Source organism: Schistocerca nitens, chromosome 8, assembly GCF_023898315.1.
Source record: "Schistocerca nitens isolate TAMUIC-IGC-003100 chromosome 8, iqSchNite1.1, whole genome shotgun sequence".
In the NCBI taxonomy this organism is placed as follows: Eukaryota; Metazoa; Arthropoda; class Insecta; order Orthoptera; family Acrididae; genus Schistocerca; species Schistocerca nitens.
The window spans coordinates 35,242,274-35,262,742 of NC_064621.1; the positions used below are offsets into that span (position 1 = coordinate 35,242,274).

A 20,469-nucleotide genomic window follows, 5' to 3' on the forward strand; every position below is an offset into this window, starting at 1 on the left:
AAGAGGCATTACAGATCTCCTCAGTTTCAGAATATTCACACAGCTCTACAAGAGTCTGGTTGGGTCAGGTCCGGTGAATGAAGTGGCCTTGAAACTGCACTTTCCCTTCCTTTCAGGGAAAAAATAAGGGAGCAGGAAGTGCAGACTGAGCTGGGGCCTCATCGTATACTGTACGCGCATCACTCCTTCCAAGTCTACACAGCCGGTCGTTCTCCTCGGTCGCATGTTTCCAATGAAGTATCCCGTGTGGGTACCTCTGGGCTAGGTGGATGACGCAATAGCGAAACACTGCACTCGAGTTCTGGAGGACGTTGGATCAAATCCTCGTCACCAAGAGATTTCAGTTGCTAAGGTATATGCTAGGATGACCCTTTGGAAGGGCCACAGCCGATTACCTTCACTATCCTTTCCCCATCTGTCTTTGTGTTCCGTCTCTGACGACCTCATCGTCGAAAGCAAGCACCATTTGATCGTTCTTCATTCCCGACATGGGCACCTGGACAGATACAGCCTCTGAGCTTTGCGAGTGTTGCGGAATTGGCTCCAGCGGGCCACAACAGTCCGATAAGAGGGCCTCCAGTTAGGAAATTCCAGTGCCGGGCAGTGTAATACTGCTACCTCAACCCGAAGTTAGATCAGTCCTGTCCTGATATCAGGCTGGGTTTCTGACGCGCCGTGGTGCACTTCACCTTCAGTCTTGATTCTGCCTCCAGTGACAGGGCACTGCTCCAGTTCCAGCGCCTCGTCAACACCAGCCACGTGACGCGGTCGTAGGCCCGTTACCCTGCTTATCTCGGGCGTCAGCTGGGTCCTTCACAGTTGCGCCGTTGAGGCACGCCAGCGCCTAGCACCACGCCACGTCGTCTTCGGAGGTCCTGGGTTCGATATGGGTCCAGCTTGACACTTTCCTGGCTGCCGACAGCGTTCATTCGTGTCATTCCTCAGCAAAGCAGTGCACACGGCCGTCGCCAGCATTGCAGCTGTGTCATTCCGCTGCCTCAGTGGCCTCTCTGGCCGGCTTTGCTGTATAGAATGAGCTGCCAATTAAATCTGTTTATTACTTTTGAATGCATTACGGGAACAGCAGTGATCAATGTCTTATAAATAATTACTATTAAAAACAGTCTTGATCACGATTTATTTAACAAGGTGACCGGTTTCGACCACTACTGTGGTCATCTTCAGACCACTGAGTAGGAACCTCTTTCTGTTGGAGAATCACTCCAACAGAGGTTCCTACTCAGTGGTCTGAAGATGACCACAGTAGTGGTCGAAACCGGTCACCTTGTTAAATAAATCGTGATCAAGACTGTTTTTAATAGTAATTAAATCTGTTTATCTCCAGACACTATTCTCTGTCTTCACTGTCACCGTTACCCACCGTTACCCACCGTACTTCACTGGCAGCGCTACCCATTCCTTGCACACACCGATACTCGACATCGTAGCCAACCATGTGGTTAGCAAGCTAAACTACTACATTAGAGTTTCTGTTTTCTATGTCCACTAATTCATAACCGGTTACAATGCTATTTCCATATACCTGGAGACTGTGCTCATCACTTGGTGAACACAAACTGCACCGTCATACGTCTTCACTTCTAGACCGTCCATTACAAAGCACACTTCATACTTCTTGCTGCACATTCAAAGAGTTTCATTCCTCGTATTCCTATGATGTTCGCCTGGATGTTCTCCGAATGCATCTAACAAACAGAATGATCGCATCTTACAAGCAACAACAATATTCCACTGGAAATTTGTCTCACAACTCGTCTGTCTTTGTAACTGTTGACTCGCTTGCTTCCAGACCACAATTTGTTAAGTCACTTTGATATTTTTCACTTATCCATCACCCCTGGAAGGCTGTATCACCACCACGGAAAAGTTTTGTAAGTTTCGTTCATGTGAACTTGTGAAGATAGTTTATTGAACATACCTAATATAAGTAACATGTTATATGGGAGACATCGATATAGAATCACATTCTCCCAAGTGGATTTTTTGTACAAAATAACAAGCAAAAGAGTCAGTCACTCTTTATGTACTGAAACACAAAGCTTTGTATTTGAAACTACCAGAATCATATTTCAAGTTTCCCGTAGACGTTATTGTAGGTGCCAAACAACCTACCTTCACTGCTGGACTTCAAACTAGCACCTCGCAGTTACATTTGAATTCAGCAGATGGAAAGGACCGCTTGCAAAAAGAGTCTGTATATGGTTATATTGGAGATGAGTAAGTTAAGCCATTTGAGCTTGAACAGATATAACAAACAGTGATATAGCATTGGACAGCGTAAATATACAAAAGTGGAGACGTAGCACACTTACTTACAGAATTGCTGCGTTAGGCTTTCGTAAGGTACTAGATTTTTCCAGCGACTTCGTCCGCTTACGCATATATTTCGCACGCATTTCATCTGTATCTGTAATAAATTTCGCTCTACTATTTCCTTTCAATCCCGACGAAAGTTGTAATTCTGGCTGAGCAATAGATATGCAAAGAGTCGCAGACAATGGTACAGCTTTTTAGTGGTGACAAAAAACAAATTTTTAAAATTTTTAATAAGTAAGTATTTCATCTCATTTCTTCACATTCAATCACATCTCTACTTTCTATAAATATATTTTTTATCGAAACGCTCTGGGTTTAAATAAAAAATCGAGGAGTTTTGAAAGCAAACATTTATTTCAATTTACAAACAGTACAACACGACATTTTAATCTTGCTACAGAGGTACAACTGTGATCTATATCCAGCTCTTCATCTCTCATGAAGGATATGTCTCAAAATTTCGAAATTTTGTTTAACAAAGGGAAAAGACAGTCGGCTTTGTCGTGTATGTGACCCTCAACCTAATTCCCTGTAGGTGACACACACGACCCGGAAGCGGGATGTCTGGTCTTCTCGTCCCTCGTAAGCCAGGTTCACGTTGATCTGCAGATTCGCCAGCCTGCATTGCAGTTACACCCCCCGCCCCCCCCCCCCCCCCAAATAGCCTACAGTCGACAGTGTCGTTTATATTCTGTACAACTTTCCGGTAATAGTTCCACTTTCACTCCTTTTCGTTGAATCTGAATGTCAGATTTCCGTTTCGTTGTTGCGTGAAGGCATAGTGACAACAGTAACTGATCGAGAAAAATAACTATTGTTGGCAACTGTTTTTCCGCTACTTTAGACCATGCGACTCGAGAGACGGTGTTAAATCTACGCCCGATATTCTACGTGTGGCACTATCTCTGTTCCCCAAATACGCTGACAAAACTGTTGGCTTGCTCCAGTGCTCATTCTCGCGACCTCGTTGACAAATTCATCAACACAAACAAGAGACAGATTGCACTTTATACTTTTACACGCTACGAATTCAATTTAATACCGGAAAGAAATACCAACAGGCCGTTTTCTAATATTGTTACAACATGCCCATTGTCATAACTACCCCGTCCTTAGTGGGTAGCAGAAGCATCTTACTCCCAATAACGGGTCATGCATTTACCAAGTGATGGTTGGTCTAAAGACATATGAAAGAACTGTTAATTAACTCCTGTTTGCCGATGACACCATGCTTTCAACCAGCAGAAAAGATGAACTTGCTGAACAACTAACAAATGTAAAGGACGTTAGTGTATCATGTGGATTAGACATCAATCTCAGAAAGTCCAGATCCACGATAACGGATCAGGGAGCGCAGGTCCAACTCATAGGTTGATTAAAGGAACTGGAAGTCGTGAATTCTGTCATCTATCTTGCACCATCTGAGACAGGAGAGGCTGTGAAGATGAGAGGACGGAGCACTCTAGGGCGTGTGGTATGAAGAAGATCGCCAAGATGTGGCAGAACAGAGCGGTAACGTTTCGCGCAGGAAAGCCGGCCTGTTGGAACAGTCGCGTTCTTTTACAGATGCGTGACACGAAATCTTAAGGCCAAGGACAGGTAGCATTGGTTCTGGTGCAGGATTCTGGGCATAAATTAGACCGAAAGAAGAACAAATGTGTTCGTTGTTGGGCAACTCAGTATCTCCAGACGCCTTTCTTTTAGCGTCACGTAAATAAGTATCCAATTTGTTGGCCATATTGTGAGAAGAGATGGAGAAAAAAAATAGTCATGGAAGACAAAATCGAAGAAACGAGACCGAGGAGAAGAGCAGAGAGCAAGTGGATGGATCAAATGAACAACTCCAGTGAACATCTTCAGCAGGCTCTGAGATAAGCCGATAACCGTCCGGGATGGAGACACTTGGTGCACGAGATCGCGACACTCAGAAATGAGTACGACGACTTGTGACTGTGACAATGGCGTGTGCCAAGTTTGGTAGGAATTGTTTCAAGCGTGACAGTACTGCTGATACCTCTGTTTGTTCCCATTCCATCCCCCCCCCCCCCTTCCCACGCGTCCTGCATGCTCCTAGGTTCACACGTCATCGCGATTGTCACCAAGAAGTCCAGCGACCAAAAGAACTATGGATTTTATACCAACATCGGTCGGTATAGAATAATTTTACAGGTCACGACGTCTCCTCCCCGGCCCAAAGCCTAGGAGTGATGTCGGTATATTACACCCACTGTAATTTTGTGCCAAGAAAACAAATAATGATTCATGTATATAGAAAATTTGGCCGAATTTGCTCCAGACGTTGTTGAGTTACACTTCTATGTCAACCCCACTACCTAGTCTTACGGAAGGTAAATGGTTATTACCACGCAGTGCTTCTCTCCAGATAATAAGTGACATGTGAGCTTACTTTGGATGAAATCGACCAAGGAGAGGACAAGTGGAACAAATAGACTTACATAAATAAGTGCAATGAGTTTTATAAATATACAGATGAGTGAACAAAGACACTTGTTTTCGTAGTCTTTTAATGAGCAGTTCGACGCAGGAGACTCCGCTCGGCAGCGTCGGACGGCTCGTGGTCGGGTGCACGTTTAGGCGGCATGGGCGGCGTGGGCGGCGCTGGAGGCGTGGGCGGCGCGGGCGGCGTGGGCGGCGCCGCCCTTCCTGGCGTGCGCGCCGCCGACTGCGCCCGTGCGGCGGACCGCCGCGCCCCCGCTGTCGCCGCCTGCTTTCGAGCCTGCAAACACAAGGAGAGGCGGTCCAGCGTCTGTCCGCCCAGCGTCGCCGCAGGCACAGCTCACCACTTGCTGCTGATAGCGTGTGCATCCACTCACTTTGCGATCAAAGCTACACTACTGGCCATTAAAACTGCTACACCAAGAACAAATGCAGATGATAAACGGGTATTCATTGGACAAATATATTATACTAGAACTGACATGTGATTACATTTTCACGCAATTTGGGTGCATAGATCCTGAGAAATCAGTACCCAGAACAACCACCTCTGGCCGCAATAACGGCCTTGATACGCCTGGGCATTGAGTCAAACAGAGCTTGGGTGGTGTGTAGAGTTACAGCTGCCCATGCAGCTTCAACACGATACCACAGTTCATCAAGAGTAGTGACTGGCGTATTGTGACGAGCCAGTTGCTCGGCCACCATTGACCACACGTTTTCGATTGGTGAGAGATCTGGAGAATGTGCTGGGCAGGGCAGCAGTCGAACATTTTCTGTATCAAGAAAGGCCCATACGGGACCTGCAACATTCGGTCGTGCATTATCCTGTTGAAATGTAGCGTTTCGCAGGGATCGAATGAAGGGTAGAGCCACGGGTCTTAACACATCTGAAATTTAACGTCCATTGTTCAAAGTGCCGTCAATGCGAACAAGAGGTGACCGAGACGTGTAACCATTGGCACCCCATACCATCACGCCGAGTGATACGCCAGATTGGCGATGACGAATACACGCTTCCAATGTGCGTTCAACGCGATGTCGCCAAACACGGATGTGACCATCATGATGCTGTAAACAGAACCTGGATTCATCCGAAAAAATGACGTTTTCCCATTCGTGCACCCAGGTCCGTCGTTGAGTACACGATCGCAGGCGCTCCTGTCTGTGATGCAGCGTCAAGGGTAACCGCAGCCATGGTCTCCGAGCTGATAGTCCATGCTGCTGTAAATGTCGTCGAACTGTTCCTGCAGATGGTTGTTGTCTTGCAAACGTCCATATCTGTTGACTCAGGGATCGAGACGTGGCTGCACGATCCGTTACAGCCATGCGGATAAGATACTTGTCATCTTGACTGCTGGTGATACGAGGCCGTTGGGATCCAGCAAGGCGTTCCGTATTACCCTCCTGAACCCACCGATTCCATATTCTGCTAACAGTCATTGGATCTCGACCAACGCGAGCAGCAATGTCGCGATACGATAAACCGCGGTGGCGACAGGCTACAATCTGACCTTTATCAAAGACGGAAACTTGATGGTACGCATTTCTCCTCCTTACACGAGGCATCACAACAACGTGTCACCAGGCAACGCCGGTCAACTGCTGTTTGTGTATGAGAAATCGGTTGGAAACTTTCCTCATGTCAGCACGTTGTAGGTGTCGCTACCGGCGCCAACCTTGTGTGAATGCTCTGAAGAGCTAATCATTTGCATATGACAGCATCTTCTTCCTGTCGTTTAAATTTCGCGTCTGTAGCACGTCATCTTCGTAGTGTAGCAATTTTAATGGCCAGTAGTGTAGAAGTGTGCTAAGTGTACATCTAGCGCGCGATCGCAATACAACGTGGTCACAACACTTCTAGTACAGCAAATAGCCATAAATACGGGTTCTTTGGCTGCTCGGATGAAGGCACTTTGGTCCTATGACATATGAAATATTAGTTCACTTTATTACATGAATGATAAAGGTCGGATTGTAGCCTATCGGCCGGCCTAAGTGGCCGTGCGGTTAAAGGCGCTGCAGTCTGGAACCGCAAGACCGCTACGGTCGCAGGTTCGAATCCTGCCTCGGGCATGGATGTTTGTGATGTCCTTAGGTTAGTTAGGTTTAACTAGTTCTAAGTTCTAGGGGACTAATGACCTCAGCAGTTGAGTCCCATAGTGCTCAGAGCCGTTTGAACCATTTTTTTTGTAGCCTATCGCCACTGCGGTTTATCGTATCGCGACATTGCTGCTCGCGTTGGTCGAGATCCAACGACTGTTGTGATCCGAACGTTATCTGATAAAAATCATTCCGAAAGTCACATTTAACGCGGAACTGTTGTTTCATTCATCGTATTCCTATGATGTTCGCTTGGATGTTGTCCGAATGCATCTAACGAATAGAATGATTACATCTTACAAGTAACAACATTATTCCACTGGAAATTTGTCTCTCAACTCGTCTCTCTTTGTAACTGTTGACCCGCTTGCTTCCAGACCACAATTTGTTAAGTCACTTTGATATTTTTCGCTTATCAAAAAAAAAAAAAAATGGTTCAAATGACCCTGAGCACTATGGAACTTTTAACGTCTGAGGTCATCAGTCCCCTAGACTTAGAACTACTTAAACCTAACTAACACACATCCATGCCCGAGGCGGACCCGCCAATATGAAAGGAAGCGGGGAGTGCTGTATCTTCTTTACAAAGTCAACAGCTGCAGAGGGCTCAGTAATTACGAACTATGAACGTAGACTAATCATTCGATGTCAGCTAAGTGAACAATCCGTCAGGGTTGCCCAAATTGATGGTTGGTAATGTCATGACCTCACGAAACTACAATCTGCCAGCCATAAATGCGGGTTCTTTGACTGCTCGGATGAAGGCACTTTGGTCCTATGACATATGAAATATTAGTTCACTTTATTACATGAATGCTAAAAAGATTTGATACAATCCTTTCCCACAGGAGTGCTCGACAATTTACAACTGTTACTGGCTATTAAAGCATCACTTGAAGCACCAATTAATAAACTCATTTCTTGAAGAAAAATGTTCCTCATTTACACAAGTACCTTTCCACCTGAGACTTCCATAACTCTTTAGCTCTTCTCGATGATGTTGACTACTTCAGCTGAGGTCACATGCACTGGGCAGAACTCTTCCGTGATCGACTATAAATTTACCATAGTGCGGGGGCGGTGCTGTGCGGAGAGACAACGCAGGTCTCCCTCAGCCTCTCGCAGTCGTCGTTGTGGACTGCAGCGAGATATCGCTGACGTATGTGGTACAGATAGGCACTGCCGAATTAGGTGCGGTACTGCAATATTTGGATGATACAACGAGTATTGTGACTGTGATGTGGAAATACGAACGAATAATCAGAGCTAGACGAAGACCAGGTGGCCCTGGTGTGCCGACGGACAGGCGACGCCGAAAATTCCGGAATGTAGTCGAAAAAACGTATGTAATCTGCGGAAGGAAACGCTCGTGAGCGCCAGAGGCCTACCATCAACCCAGCTAGCGCAGTGACTGCTGCGCACAGGGAGTTAATAATGTGCAATGGCTGAGCAATGCCATGTACATTATCGTTGTCACCGCTAAGCGACACTTTACGTGGTGTAAAGGGCAACGCCACAGGACAGTGATTTGGAACGATGAATCACTCTATACTCTCTGGGATTTGGATGGAATGATTTCTGTCTGGTGGATCACACTATGCTCTTTGGAATTTGAATGTAATTGTTTCTGTCTGGCAGATCACGCTATACTCTCTGGGATTTGGGTGGAATGGTTTCTGTCTGGCAGATCACATTATACTCTCTGGGATTTGGGTGGATGACTTTTGTCTGGCGGATCATGCTACACTCTCTGGGATTTGGATGGAAAGGTTTTTGTCTGGACGATCACGCTATACTCTCTGCAATTTGGATGGAATGGTTTCTCTCTGGCAGATCACATTATACTCTCTGGGATTTGGATGGAAAGGTTTCTGTCTGGAGGATCATACTATACTCTTTGGGATTTGGATGGATTGTTCTTTCTGGCGGACTCCGCTATACTCTCTGGGATTTGGATAGAAAGGTTTCTGTATATCGGATCATGCTATAATCTCTGGAATTTTGATGGGAAGGTTTCTGTCTGGCAGATCACGCTATACTCTCTGGGCTTCGGATGGAATGGTTTCTGTCTGGCGGATGTGTGTGGAACGTTACCTGCCATCATGTGTAGTGCTAACAGGTGAGAACAGAGTAGGGCGTGTTACAGTAGGGTTGTTTTGCTTTGTGGTTTGGGTGCAGTCATCATTTTGCGTTTACGAAAATGCTACTTGGAAAAGGACATAAACACGCTTGATACCATTGTGTACTCTGTGACAGTAGAGGAACAGTTTGGACGCGAAGACTGCTTGAATCAGCATCACAGTGCACCATCCAATGAAGTAGCTCGTAAGGCAATGAATTGTGGCCAGTAACGCTCCTGAAATGGACTGGTCTACCCAGAATCCTGACTTGAACCCAACTGTACACCTCGGGGAAGACTCAAAGCATCGACTTCCCCCAGGGTCCAACGTGACTATCTGCTAAGACTAAAGGACATTAGTCACCTAGGACGAACTAAGCCTCTTCTGTACTAATGGCTCTGAGCACTATGGGACTCAACTGCTGTGGTCATCAGTCCCCTAGAACTTAGAACTACTTAAACCTAACTAACCTAAGGACATCACAAACATCCATGCCCGAGGCAGGATTCGAACCTGCGACCGTAGCAGTCGCACGGTTCCGGACTGTGCGCCTAGAACCGCGAGACCACCGCGGCCGGCTCTCTTCTGTACTCCATGGATGCAAATCTGAGGTTAGTATTCTCTCACAGCCGCCTGACTGAAGACGGTGAAAGACAACTAGAAGAAGCCATTATGGAACTCAGCCTACAGGAACTGAATGAACCTCGAAGAGGAAGGGTGGACACATCCCACACTAATGTCCATAAATACGCATCTGGATAATTTTGATCGGTAAGTGTACGAGTGTGAGAAACGTTTAGCACGACTGTCGTACACGACAACTGGCTGCTCCGCTGCGCTGTGAATGGCAGCTGTGATTCTTTCTCCCGCAAGATGACAAGTGAGGCGTCAGGGCGCGTTATCAAAGCGACGAACGTAACTCATCGTGCGCGCTGCCCATTATACTCGCGCGGGTGACTTAGGGGAGCAGGTGATGTTGCGAATGTCGCCAACCGACAGCGATGTCGCAGTGTGCAGCAGGGACGGTCGCGCGTGGTGGAGATCCCTAGCTTAAGTTACCATGACAACCATCGACCCTTTCCTGCACGTATTCCGCTTCCGCATTACTTCGACCGCCAGTTTTCAGGTAAATTAGCCTCATAATATTCTTTCCGTTAGCAGTGTGAAAGAAATATACAGCTTAATGTAAACACACCGAACAGAAGGTTAAGCACCTTTAGCAGACAATAATCTATTACTGCATAACGCAAGTTTCTTCCGATGCTCCATATAATGTTGAAACCACTGACTGATGACTGGATGCAGTCATACTACCACATCTTGGGGTGGGGGGGGGGGTGTTGATAGCTACGATTCACTCGATAATCGCAGACAATTATGCATATACAGGGCTTCCAAGGCCCTTGTATGTCTTCATTTTTTTAAAAAATTCTGTAATTTTTTGTTTGATTTCAAACTGCTTTCCAGTACTCTTTCACTAACACTGTGACATTCCTCCTATCAAGTCTGAACGAGATACCTTTCTAAGATTTTTGTATAATTCAATACGTTTACCCACACATCGTGAATGCATAAGCAGGGCTTCAGAAGTCCTCACACATTTATAAATGTTCTTTAGCCTATATTGTCTTCAACATTTGTTTGGGAGCAGTTATTAATTCAACAGTAACTATAGTGGTATTTCCAGCAACAGCAGCAGTAGCTGTAGTAGTAATAGTATAACTAAAAAATAATACACACTACTTTCACATATTGGTGATGTCGGTGTATTATTGATCATTTTGCTATCAAAATGTTTTATTATTGCATAGTATTGTTATCCTGTGCTGCTCTTGTCAGCCTCATTGTTACTGTAGTTTGTTGCTGCAAGGCCCATATTGTTACGAGTAAGTCTTGTTTAGTGCTGCACAAGCTGCTGTTCGAGACACGCCTTTTGCTATGGCTTCGACACGCAAACCAAGACAGTCAGTACGTGCAAATGCAGCTAGTTTTGAAAGTGCTGTAGCTCAGTGGTTTGAAGAAGATGATTCTTGCGAGGAAGGAAATACTTTTGAAGATGCAAGTAGTGAAGAATCAGCCAATGAACCTGCAGATGTGAATATTGAGGCAGATGACAGTCCTTCCGATAATATTACTTCATCAGAGTATGAACCGCCATTAAAAGGTATAGAAGACCATACATACATTAGTCGGAATGGAACGATTTGGAAATTAGATCCTTCTGCAACTTTTCGTATGCCTGTCCATAATATCGTAAAGAAGGCACCTGGTCCAGCCCGTAGTTTGAAAACCTGTAAACCTAAGGATGCCTGGGACTATTTCATCTCCAAAGAAACACCAGAGGAAATCATCAACTGCAAAAATATTGAAGGCAGAAGAGTGGCTGCTTTACGTGGAAAAACGTTTCGCATGCTGAAATTGAAGGTTTTCTTGGTCTCTTACTGCTTTCCGGTGTTGAGAAGAGTTGGGATGTCCCTATTAGAGAATTATTCTTGGATGAAAAGGCTAATTCTACATATAAAGGCACCATGTCAGTAAACAGATTCGAGGATATAAGGAGAATGATTAGATTTGATGACAGGTGTACCAGTGAAGCTCGATCTGCAGATGACAAACTTGCAGCTGTTCGCTATGTATAGGAACTACACTCCTGGAAATGGAAAAAAGAACACATTGACACCGGTGTGTCAGACCCACCATACTTGCTCCGGACACTGCGAGAGGGCTGTACAAGCAATGATCACACGCACGGCACAGCGGACACACCAGGAACCGCGGTGTTGGCCGTCGAATGGCGCTAGCTGCGCAGCATTTGTGCACCGCCGCCGTCAGTGTCAGCCAGTTTGCCGTGGCATACGGAGCTCCATCGCAGTCTTTAACACTGGTAGCATGCCGCGACAGCGTGGACGTGAACCGTATGTGCAGTTGACAGACTTTGAGCGAGGGCGTATAGTGGGCATGCGGGAGGCCGGGTGGACGTACCGCCGAATTGCTCGTGGGGCGTGAGGTCTCCACAATACATCGATGTTGTCGCCAGTGGTCGGCGGAAGGTGCACGTGCCCGTCGACCTGGGACCGGACCGCAGCGACGCACGGATGCACGCCAAGACCGTAGGATCCTACGCAGTGCCGTAGGGGACCGCACCGCCACTTCCCAGCAAATTAGGGACACTGTTGCTCCTGGAGTATCGGCGAGGACCATTCGCAACCGTCTCCATGAAGCTGGGCTACGGTCCCGCACACCGTTAGGCCGTCTTCCGCTCACGCCCCAACATCGTGCAGCCCGCCTCCAGTGGTGTCGCGACAGGCGTGAATGGAGGGACGAATGGAGACGTGTCGTCTTCAGCGATGAGAGTCGCTTCTGCCTTGGTGCCAATGATGGTCGTATGCGTGTTTGGCGCCGTGCAGGTGAGCGCCACAATCAGGACTGCATACGACCGAGGCACACAGGGCCAACACCCGGCATCATGGTGTGGGGAGCGATCTCCTACACTGGCCGTACACCACTGGTGATCGTCGAGGGGACACTGAATAGTGCACGGTACATCCAAACCGTCATCGAACCCATCGTTCTACCATTCCTAGACCGGCAAGGGAACTTGCTGTTCCAACAGGACAATGCACGTCCGCATGTATCCCGTGCCACCCAACGTGCTCTAGAAGGTGTAAGTCAACTACCCTGGCCAGCAAGATCTCCGGATCTGTCCCCCATTGAGCATGTTTGGGACTGGATGAAGCGTCGTCTCACGCGGTCTGCACGTCCAGCACGAACGTTGGTCCAACTGAGGCGCCAGGTGGAAATGGCATGGCAAGCCGTTCCACAGGACTACATCCAGCATCTCTACGATCGTCTCCATGGGAGAATAGCAGCCTGCATTGCTGCGAAAGGTGGATATACACTGTACTAGTGCCGACATTGTGCATGCTCTGTTGCCTGTGTCTATGTGCCTGTGGTTCTGTCAGTGTAATCATGTGATGTATCTGACCCCAGGAATGTGTCAATAAAGTTTCCCCTTCCTGGGACAATGAATTCACGGTGTTCTTATTTCAATTTCCAGGAGTGTATTTCTTGACAAGTGTAGAAACAGAATGACTCCCAATGATTCGCTCACAGTTGACGAACAGCTAGTCCCATTCCGTGGAAGATGTAGCTTCATCCAGTATATGCCCAGCCAAGTATGGCATAAAAATATTTTGTTTATGTGATGCTACATGTGCATATGCTTTAGACGGAACTGTTTACACGCGAAGAAAGCCCCATGAACCTATTCAGAAAAATCTTGGATTGAATGTGGTGAAAGATCTTGCTAAAAGCATTGATGGATCATCAAAAGATATCACCGTTGACAACTTCTTTACTAGTGTGCAGCTGGAAGAAGAGATGCTTCAGAAACAAATTATAGTGGTGGGAACAATCAAACAAAATAAACCAGAAATTCCTAATGAGATGAAACCATTACAATGGTGCATTATGTTCCCAAAAAGAAAAAGTCTATAGTTCTCATTAGCACAATGCATCACGACAGAAACATTGATGAAACTCATGCAAAAAAGAAACCAGATATAATAAATTTCTACAGGGTGTTACAAAAAGGTACGGCCAAACAATCAGGAAACATTCCTCACACACAAATAAAGAAAAGATCTTATGTGGACATGTGTCCGGAAACGCTTTATTTCCATGTTAGAGCTCATTTTAGTTTCGTCAGTTTGTACTGTACTTCCTCGATTCACCGCCAGTTGGCCCAATTGAAGGAAGGTAATGTTGACTTCGGTGCTTGTGTTGACATGCGACTCATTTCTCTACAGTACTAGCATCAAGCACATCAGTACGTAGCATCAACAGGTTAGTGTTCATCGCGAACGTGGTTTTGCAGTGAGTGCAATGTTTACAAATGCGGAATGGGCAGATGCCCATTTGAGGTATGGATTAGCACGGGGCAATAGCCGTGGCGCGGTACGTTTGTATCGAGACAGATTTCCAGAACGTAGATGTCCCGACAAGACGTTCGAAGCAAATGATCGGCGTCTTAGAGAGCACGGAACATTCCAGCCTATGACTCGCGACTGGGGAAGACCTAGAACGACGAGGATACCTGCAATGGACGAGGCAATTCTTCGTGCGGTTGACGATAACCCTAATGTCAGCGTCAGAGAAGTTGCTGCTGTACAAGGTAATGTTGACCACGTCACTGTATGGAGAGTGCTACGGGAGAACCAGTTGTTTTCGTACCATGTACAGCGTGTGCAAGCACTATCAGCAGCTGATTGGCCTCCACGGGTACACTTCTGCGAATGTTTCATCTAACAATGTGTCAATCCTCATTTCAGTGCAAATGTTCTCTTTACGGATGAGGCTTCATTCCAACGTGATCAAATTGTAAATTTTCACAATCAACATGTGTGGGCTGACGAGAATCCACACGCAATTGTGCAATCACGTCATCAACACAGATTTTCTGTGGACGTTTGGGGAGGCATTGTTGGTGATGTCTTGATTGGGCCCCATGTTCTTCCACCTACGCTCAATGGAGCACGTTATCATGATTTCATACGGGATACTCTACCTGTGCAGCTAGAACATGTGCCTTTACAAGTACTACACAACATGTGGTTCATGCACGATGGAGCTCCCGCACATTTCAGTCGAAGTGTTCGTACGCTTCTCAACAACAGATTCGGTGACCGATGGATTGGTAGAGGCGGACCAATTCCATGGCCTCCACGCACTCCTGACCTCAACCCTCTTGACTTTCATTTATGGGAGCATTTGAAAGCTCTTGTCTACGCAACCCCGGTACCAAATGTAGAGACTCTTCGTGCTCGTATTGTGGACGGCTGTGATACGCCATTCTACAGGGCTGCATCAGCGCATCAGGGATTCCATGCGACGGAGGGTGTATGCATGTATCCTCGCTAACGGAGAGAATTTTGAACATTTCCTGCAATAATTTCATTTTAGACTTAACATTTAATGAATATAGACAACATAATAGAGAAAAATCCTGATTAATTCTACATGACAAACTGGAGCAAAATGTTACCTGTAATGCAAATGTGATAGCGCCACATAAAAGTTATCATGTGACAGTAAGGTATAATTTTTTCCCTTGATATTGTTATAAATGTAAATGCCATAACCTCAAAATCTCTTAACGCGAAATTTCTTTATTTGCTATTTGGTGGACAACAAATAAAGCCACTCAAGATTGTGAAACTTCACCGAAATATGTTTGGGTGTTAAACAAGAGGAATTTGTGTTTGTTCAAGGGAGAACAGCGTTTCCGTTTGCCCGCGAAAGGCAAAGGTCCCGAGTTCGAGTCTCGGTCCGGCACACAGTTTTAATGTGCCAGGAAGTTTCAGCGTTTCCGTAAATAGACAGGGTGTCTCAGGAGGAACGGGCAGTATATGGATACGACAGAAACAATAATTCGAAGCGACAACGTCTGTTAAATGTGCGCTATAAACTACTTACATTAAGAGATACACTGTAGCGCCAAAGTATCTGGTATAGGCATGCGTTTTCAAATACACACATATATAAACAGGCAGAATACGGCGCTGCGGTCGGCAACGCAATTGTTACATCGGTTTCTGTTGCTACAATGGCGGGTTATCAAGATGTGAGTTTGAAGATGGTGTTATAGTCGCCGCACGAGCGATGGGACACAGCCCCTCCGAGGTAGCGATGAAGTAGGGAATTTCCCGTGCCACCATTTCACGATTATACCGTGAATATCGCGAATCCAGTGCAACATCACATCTTCGACATCGCTGCGGCCTGAAAAAGATCCTGCGAGGACGCGACCGAAGACAACTGAAGAGAATCGTTCAACGTGACAGAAGCGCAATCCTTCTGCAGAGTACTGCAGATTTCAGTCCTGGGTCATTAAGAAGTGCCTGCGTGCGAACCATTCAACGGATCATCATGAATATGGGCTTTCGGAGCCGAAGGCCCACTCGAGTACCCTTGATGACTGCACAACACAAAGCTTTACGCCCCACCTGAGCTCGTCAACACCGACATTAAATTGTTGATGACTGGAAACATGTTGCCTGGTCGGACAAGTCTCGTATCAAATTGTGCCGTGCGCTTGGATGTGTGCCGGTATGGAGACAATCTCGTGAATCCATGGATCCTGCATGTCAGAAGGGAACTGTTCAAGCTGGTGGAGGCTGTGTAATGTTGTGGGGAGTGTGCAGCTGGAGCGATATGGCACCCCTCATACGTCTACATACGAGTCTGACAGGTGACACGTACGGAAGCATCCTGTCTAATCACCTGCATGCATTCACCCCGGACGTCCGGAATTACTACAGAGTGGCTCCAGAAACACTCTTCTGAGTTTAAATACTTCCGCTGGTCACCAAACTCCCCAGACATGAACATTATTGAGCATATCTGGGATGCCTTTTAAACCTACTGTTCAGAAGAGATCTCCACATCCTCGTACTCTTACGGATTTACGGACAGCCCCGCAGGATTCATGTTGTCAATTACCTCCAGCACTACTTCAGACGTTAGTCTAGTTCACGAGTGTTGCGTCACTTCTGCGTGCTCTTGGGGGCCCTACACGGTATTAGGGAGGTGTACTAGTCTCTTTCACTCTTTAGTGTATAAGCAGTTCTTCATCTTGGTATTGTGCATCAGATGTGTTCTACAAAAAAAAAAAAAAAAACTTGTATGCTAAACATTGCATATCTTAAGAGGTGTGACCACTTGCTCATCAACCTCCTCTTATACTGAACAAATGTTCATAGTTATTAAGCTACGCACTTTAGAGTCGTTTCACTAAGTAATTTTTCTTGTTCTGGTGCGTAGCACCTCCTCTGAAAATATGGAAAATGAAGAGCTTGCAGTAGAACAGATTTGTTTCACGTATCGAAGACTGCTTATAGCTCTTAGACAAAAGTCATGGAATAGCTTCTGATACCGTATCGGTCGTCCTATCTCCCAACGTAGTGCAGCACGGACTCAACAAGTCGTTGGAAGTCCCCTGCAAAAATGTTCTGCCGTGCTGCCTCTATAGCCGACCATAGCTGCGGAAGCATTGCCGGTGCAGGATTTTGTGCGCGAACTGACCTCTCTATTATGTCCCATAACTGTTCGATGGAACTCGTGTCGGGCGATCCGGCGGGCCAAATGATCCGCTAGAATTGTCCAGAATGTTCCTAAAACCAACTGCAAACAGATGTGGCCCAGTGATATGGCAGATTGTCATCGATAAAAAAATTCCATCATTCTTTGGAAACACGAAGTCCATGTAAGGCTGCAAAAGGTGTCCAAGTAGCAGCTGGACTAGAGGAACCAGTGCACTCCGTGTAAACACAGTCCACACAATTATGGTGCCACCACAAGTTTGCACAGTGCCTTGTTGACAATCTAGAGTCCATGGCTTCGTGGGGCCTGCGCTACATTCGAACCCTACCACTAGCTCTTACCTACCGGAATCTAACGCCAAAATTTGGCCACACTGACCTAACGAGTACGTTCGTCGTACGGACCACGCTGATTTCTGCAGTTATTTCACGCAGTGTTGTTGGTCTGTTAGCACCGACAACTGTAAGTGAAACCCGTCGGCCACTGCGTTGTCGGTAGTGAGTTGTAATGCCTGAAATTTGGTATTCTTGCCAGACTCTTAGCACTGTGCATCTCGGAATATTGAAAATATTTCCGAAATGGAATGTCCCGTATGTCTAGCTCCAACAACAATTCCGCGTTCACCGTGCGGCCACAATCACGTCGGAAACCTTTTGACGAGGGTCAGCTAAGAACGGATGGCTGTTCTGGCAATGCACTGCCCTTTTGTACCTTGCGCACGCGATACTAACGCCATCTGGATACGTGCGTCTCACTATTCCACGAGTTTTGTCACCTCAGTGTCTGTGTTTTAGAGCCCATGTTTACGAAAGGTTTTTGCTTAGAATGATCATTCCTGTCATATGCCCAAATGTTGAGCATGCCTTTTCTGACACCCTGTATATACGACGCAAAAAAAAAAAGGTTCAAATGGCTCTGAGCACTATGGGACTTAACATCTGAGGTCATCAGCCCCCTAGAACTAAGAAGTACTTAAACCTAACTAACCTAAGGACATCACACACATCCATGCCCGAAGCAGGATTCGAACCTGCGACCGTAGCGGTCGCGCAGTTGCAGACTGAAGCGCCTAGAACCGCTCGGCTACACCGGCCGGCAAGAAACAAAAAAAGAGCTTCAACCTCGAGATGACTATCACTTCATTTAGACGCTTCAATTTTCTAGGAAGACTGACACTGCGTAAATGAAAAATCCGGACTGCTCTTGTGTTTGTGAAGGCAGGGCTTCAGCTGCTGACCGAGACGCCCTGCCTCACGTAACTGACAGACACAGATAGCATTAGAGTTTCAGTAGAGCTTCAAGACAAGCTGCTATAAGCAGGTACGGAGCAGATGAGGGGCGAGAAGGCCGCAGCGCCGCTTACCCACGTGCTCAGCCCACTCGTATATGGGGGAGTCGTGGCCGAAAGAGGCGTTCCACGCGTCGTAGGCGGACTCCTCGCCCGCGCTCGCCGCCCCCTCGACAGCGTCCACGCAGCCGGGGCAGATGGCGTTGAAGAAGCCGCCGGCCGCCTGCTGCTGAGCGCCGCCGGGCGCTGCACAGCAGGCCAGCACGAACGTCCCGGCGACCAGTACGGAGACGGCGTGCTTCATGGCTGCAGCTGTTGCGAGTGGCTGCCGAGGTGTGGCTCCGCTGTGCGCACTGTGCTCCTTTTATTAGGATTTTTATCGGTGGAAACGGTGAAGGGCGTCTGGAGATTACACGCGACCGGTAGCCGTTTTGCGATGTCCTCAACCCGAAAATTTTACAGAAAACTGCTGAGTGGAACTCGTAACTACAGGTTAGTTGTACGCTAGATAATAGAAATCAGCTAGGTGTCACGGTCGTCGTCTTTCCAAGGAGATTAAGTGGCCCAGAAACGGTGTCACTTCTCGTGACCTCGTTTGATAACAGAGTGAGATACGAGAAAAGTTAGCACTGTGGTAACGTGTTCAAGAACGAGGGTAGTAAAAGTGAAGAGTGCGCTCACGGACCTTGGTTTCAATGTGACAATGTTTCACCAAGCATAGTCCAACAGGACTTAATTAACCATTTCAGACGCTCTGGCTACAATTTTGTATATCAACTTTCACTCTATCTTCAGTGCAAAAAATCTTCAAATGTGTGTGAAATCTTATGGGACTTAACTGATAAGGTCATCAGTCCCTAAGATTACACACTACTTAAGCTAAATTATCATAAGGACAAACACACACACCCATGCCCGAGGGAGAACTCGAACCTCCGCCGGGACCACCCGCACGGTTCATGACTGCAGCGTCTGAGACCGCTCGGCTAATCCCGCGCGGCTCTTCAGTGCAACAGAAGTATTTTTTCCAATGGAAACCTGAGGTACATGTTTGTGAATGTTCAGTCTTTTCATAATGCGCAAGTGCTGCCAACTGTTGGGCACCACGGTGAAAATATCAGCAAGTCAATGAAGCTGTGCGCAGCAGCTCGTGACACACATTACACAGATGTTGCTGTGTACATAGTAACGGGTAACAATGGTAAATTTTTGTTGTTGTATTCTACTTCCGTCATTTTAACTTACCCTCAGCTAGGGGTGTAAGCAGTTTCTAAAACTGTCACACAGTACTTGTAGCTGGCTCCCACACTATTACGCTGAGATAGGGACGCGACCACGGTATTACTGAGTGAGAGGTGCCAACTTTTCCGTCAGGTAAGGTACGCCAGAGGGTCGGCGAGGTAGTGGCCGCGACAGCGGGTCGCTCTCTTGCCTGCCAGCTCCCTTACCCTCTGGACGTGTCCGCCAGTCCTTCCTATTGCGGGCGTAATGCACTTTCCGTATATCATGTGCCGTTCACTCCGCGGCTGTAGCCAGTTTCCACGATCATTGTACCCCTTAGTGATACTTTTTGGGAATAAAACCCATTTATCCCTTAATCATGGCATTTATCATTTTACCTGTAGGAAAAATACCTTCGATCCTCACCTGCTATCATACTGACATGCACAGTTGAATGGTTCAAATGGCTCTGAGCACTATGGGACTTAACTGCTGAGGTCGTCAGTCCCCTAGAACTTAGAACTAGTTAAACCTAACTAACCTAAGGCCATCACACACATCCATGCCCGAGGCAGGATTCGAACCTGCGGCCGCAGCGTTCACGCGGTTCCAGACTGTAGTGCCTAGAACCGCACGGCCACCGCGGCCGGCCACAATGTATCTCTTTCTGTATATACCTTACGTATATAGCTTCAGAAGATATTCTGCTACCACGGAATTATGCTGCTTACCTCATCATTGCAAAGAATCTACATCTACATCTACATCTACATGATTACTCTGCAATTCACATTTAAGTGCTTGGCAGAGGGTTCATCGAACCACAATCATACTATCTCTCTA

At 46.8% G+C, this 20,469-nt stretch overlaps 1 protein-coding gene across 1 annotated transcript; it reads right to left on the reverse strand.

Annotated features, from left to right (window-relative positions):
* Positions 1–4,928: 4,928 nt before the first annotated feature.
* Positions 4,929–18,723, reverse strand: LOC126199116 (uncharacterized). The gene is made up of 2 exons (XM_049935871.1): positions 18,481–18,723; positions 4,929–5,074 (listed from the first exon to the last, which is right to left on the reverse strand). The coding sequence occupies exons 1-2, from the start codon at positions 18,707–18,709 to the stop codon at positions 4,929–4,931; spliced, it is 375 nt and encodes a 124-aa protein (XP_049791828.1). The 5' UTR covers positions 18,710–18,723.
* Positions 18,724–20,469: the final 1,746 nt, after the last annotated feature.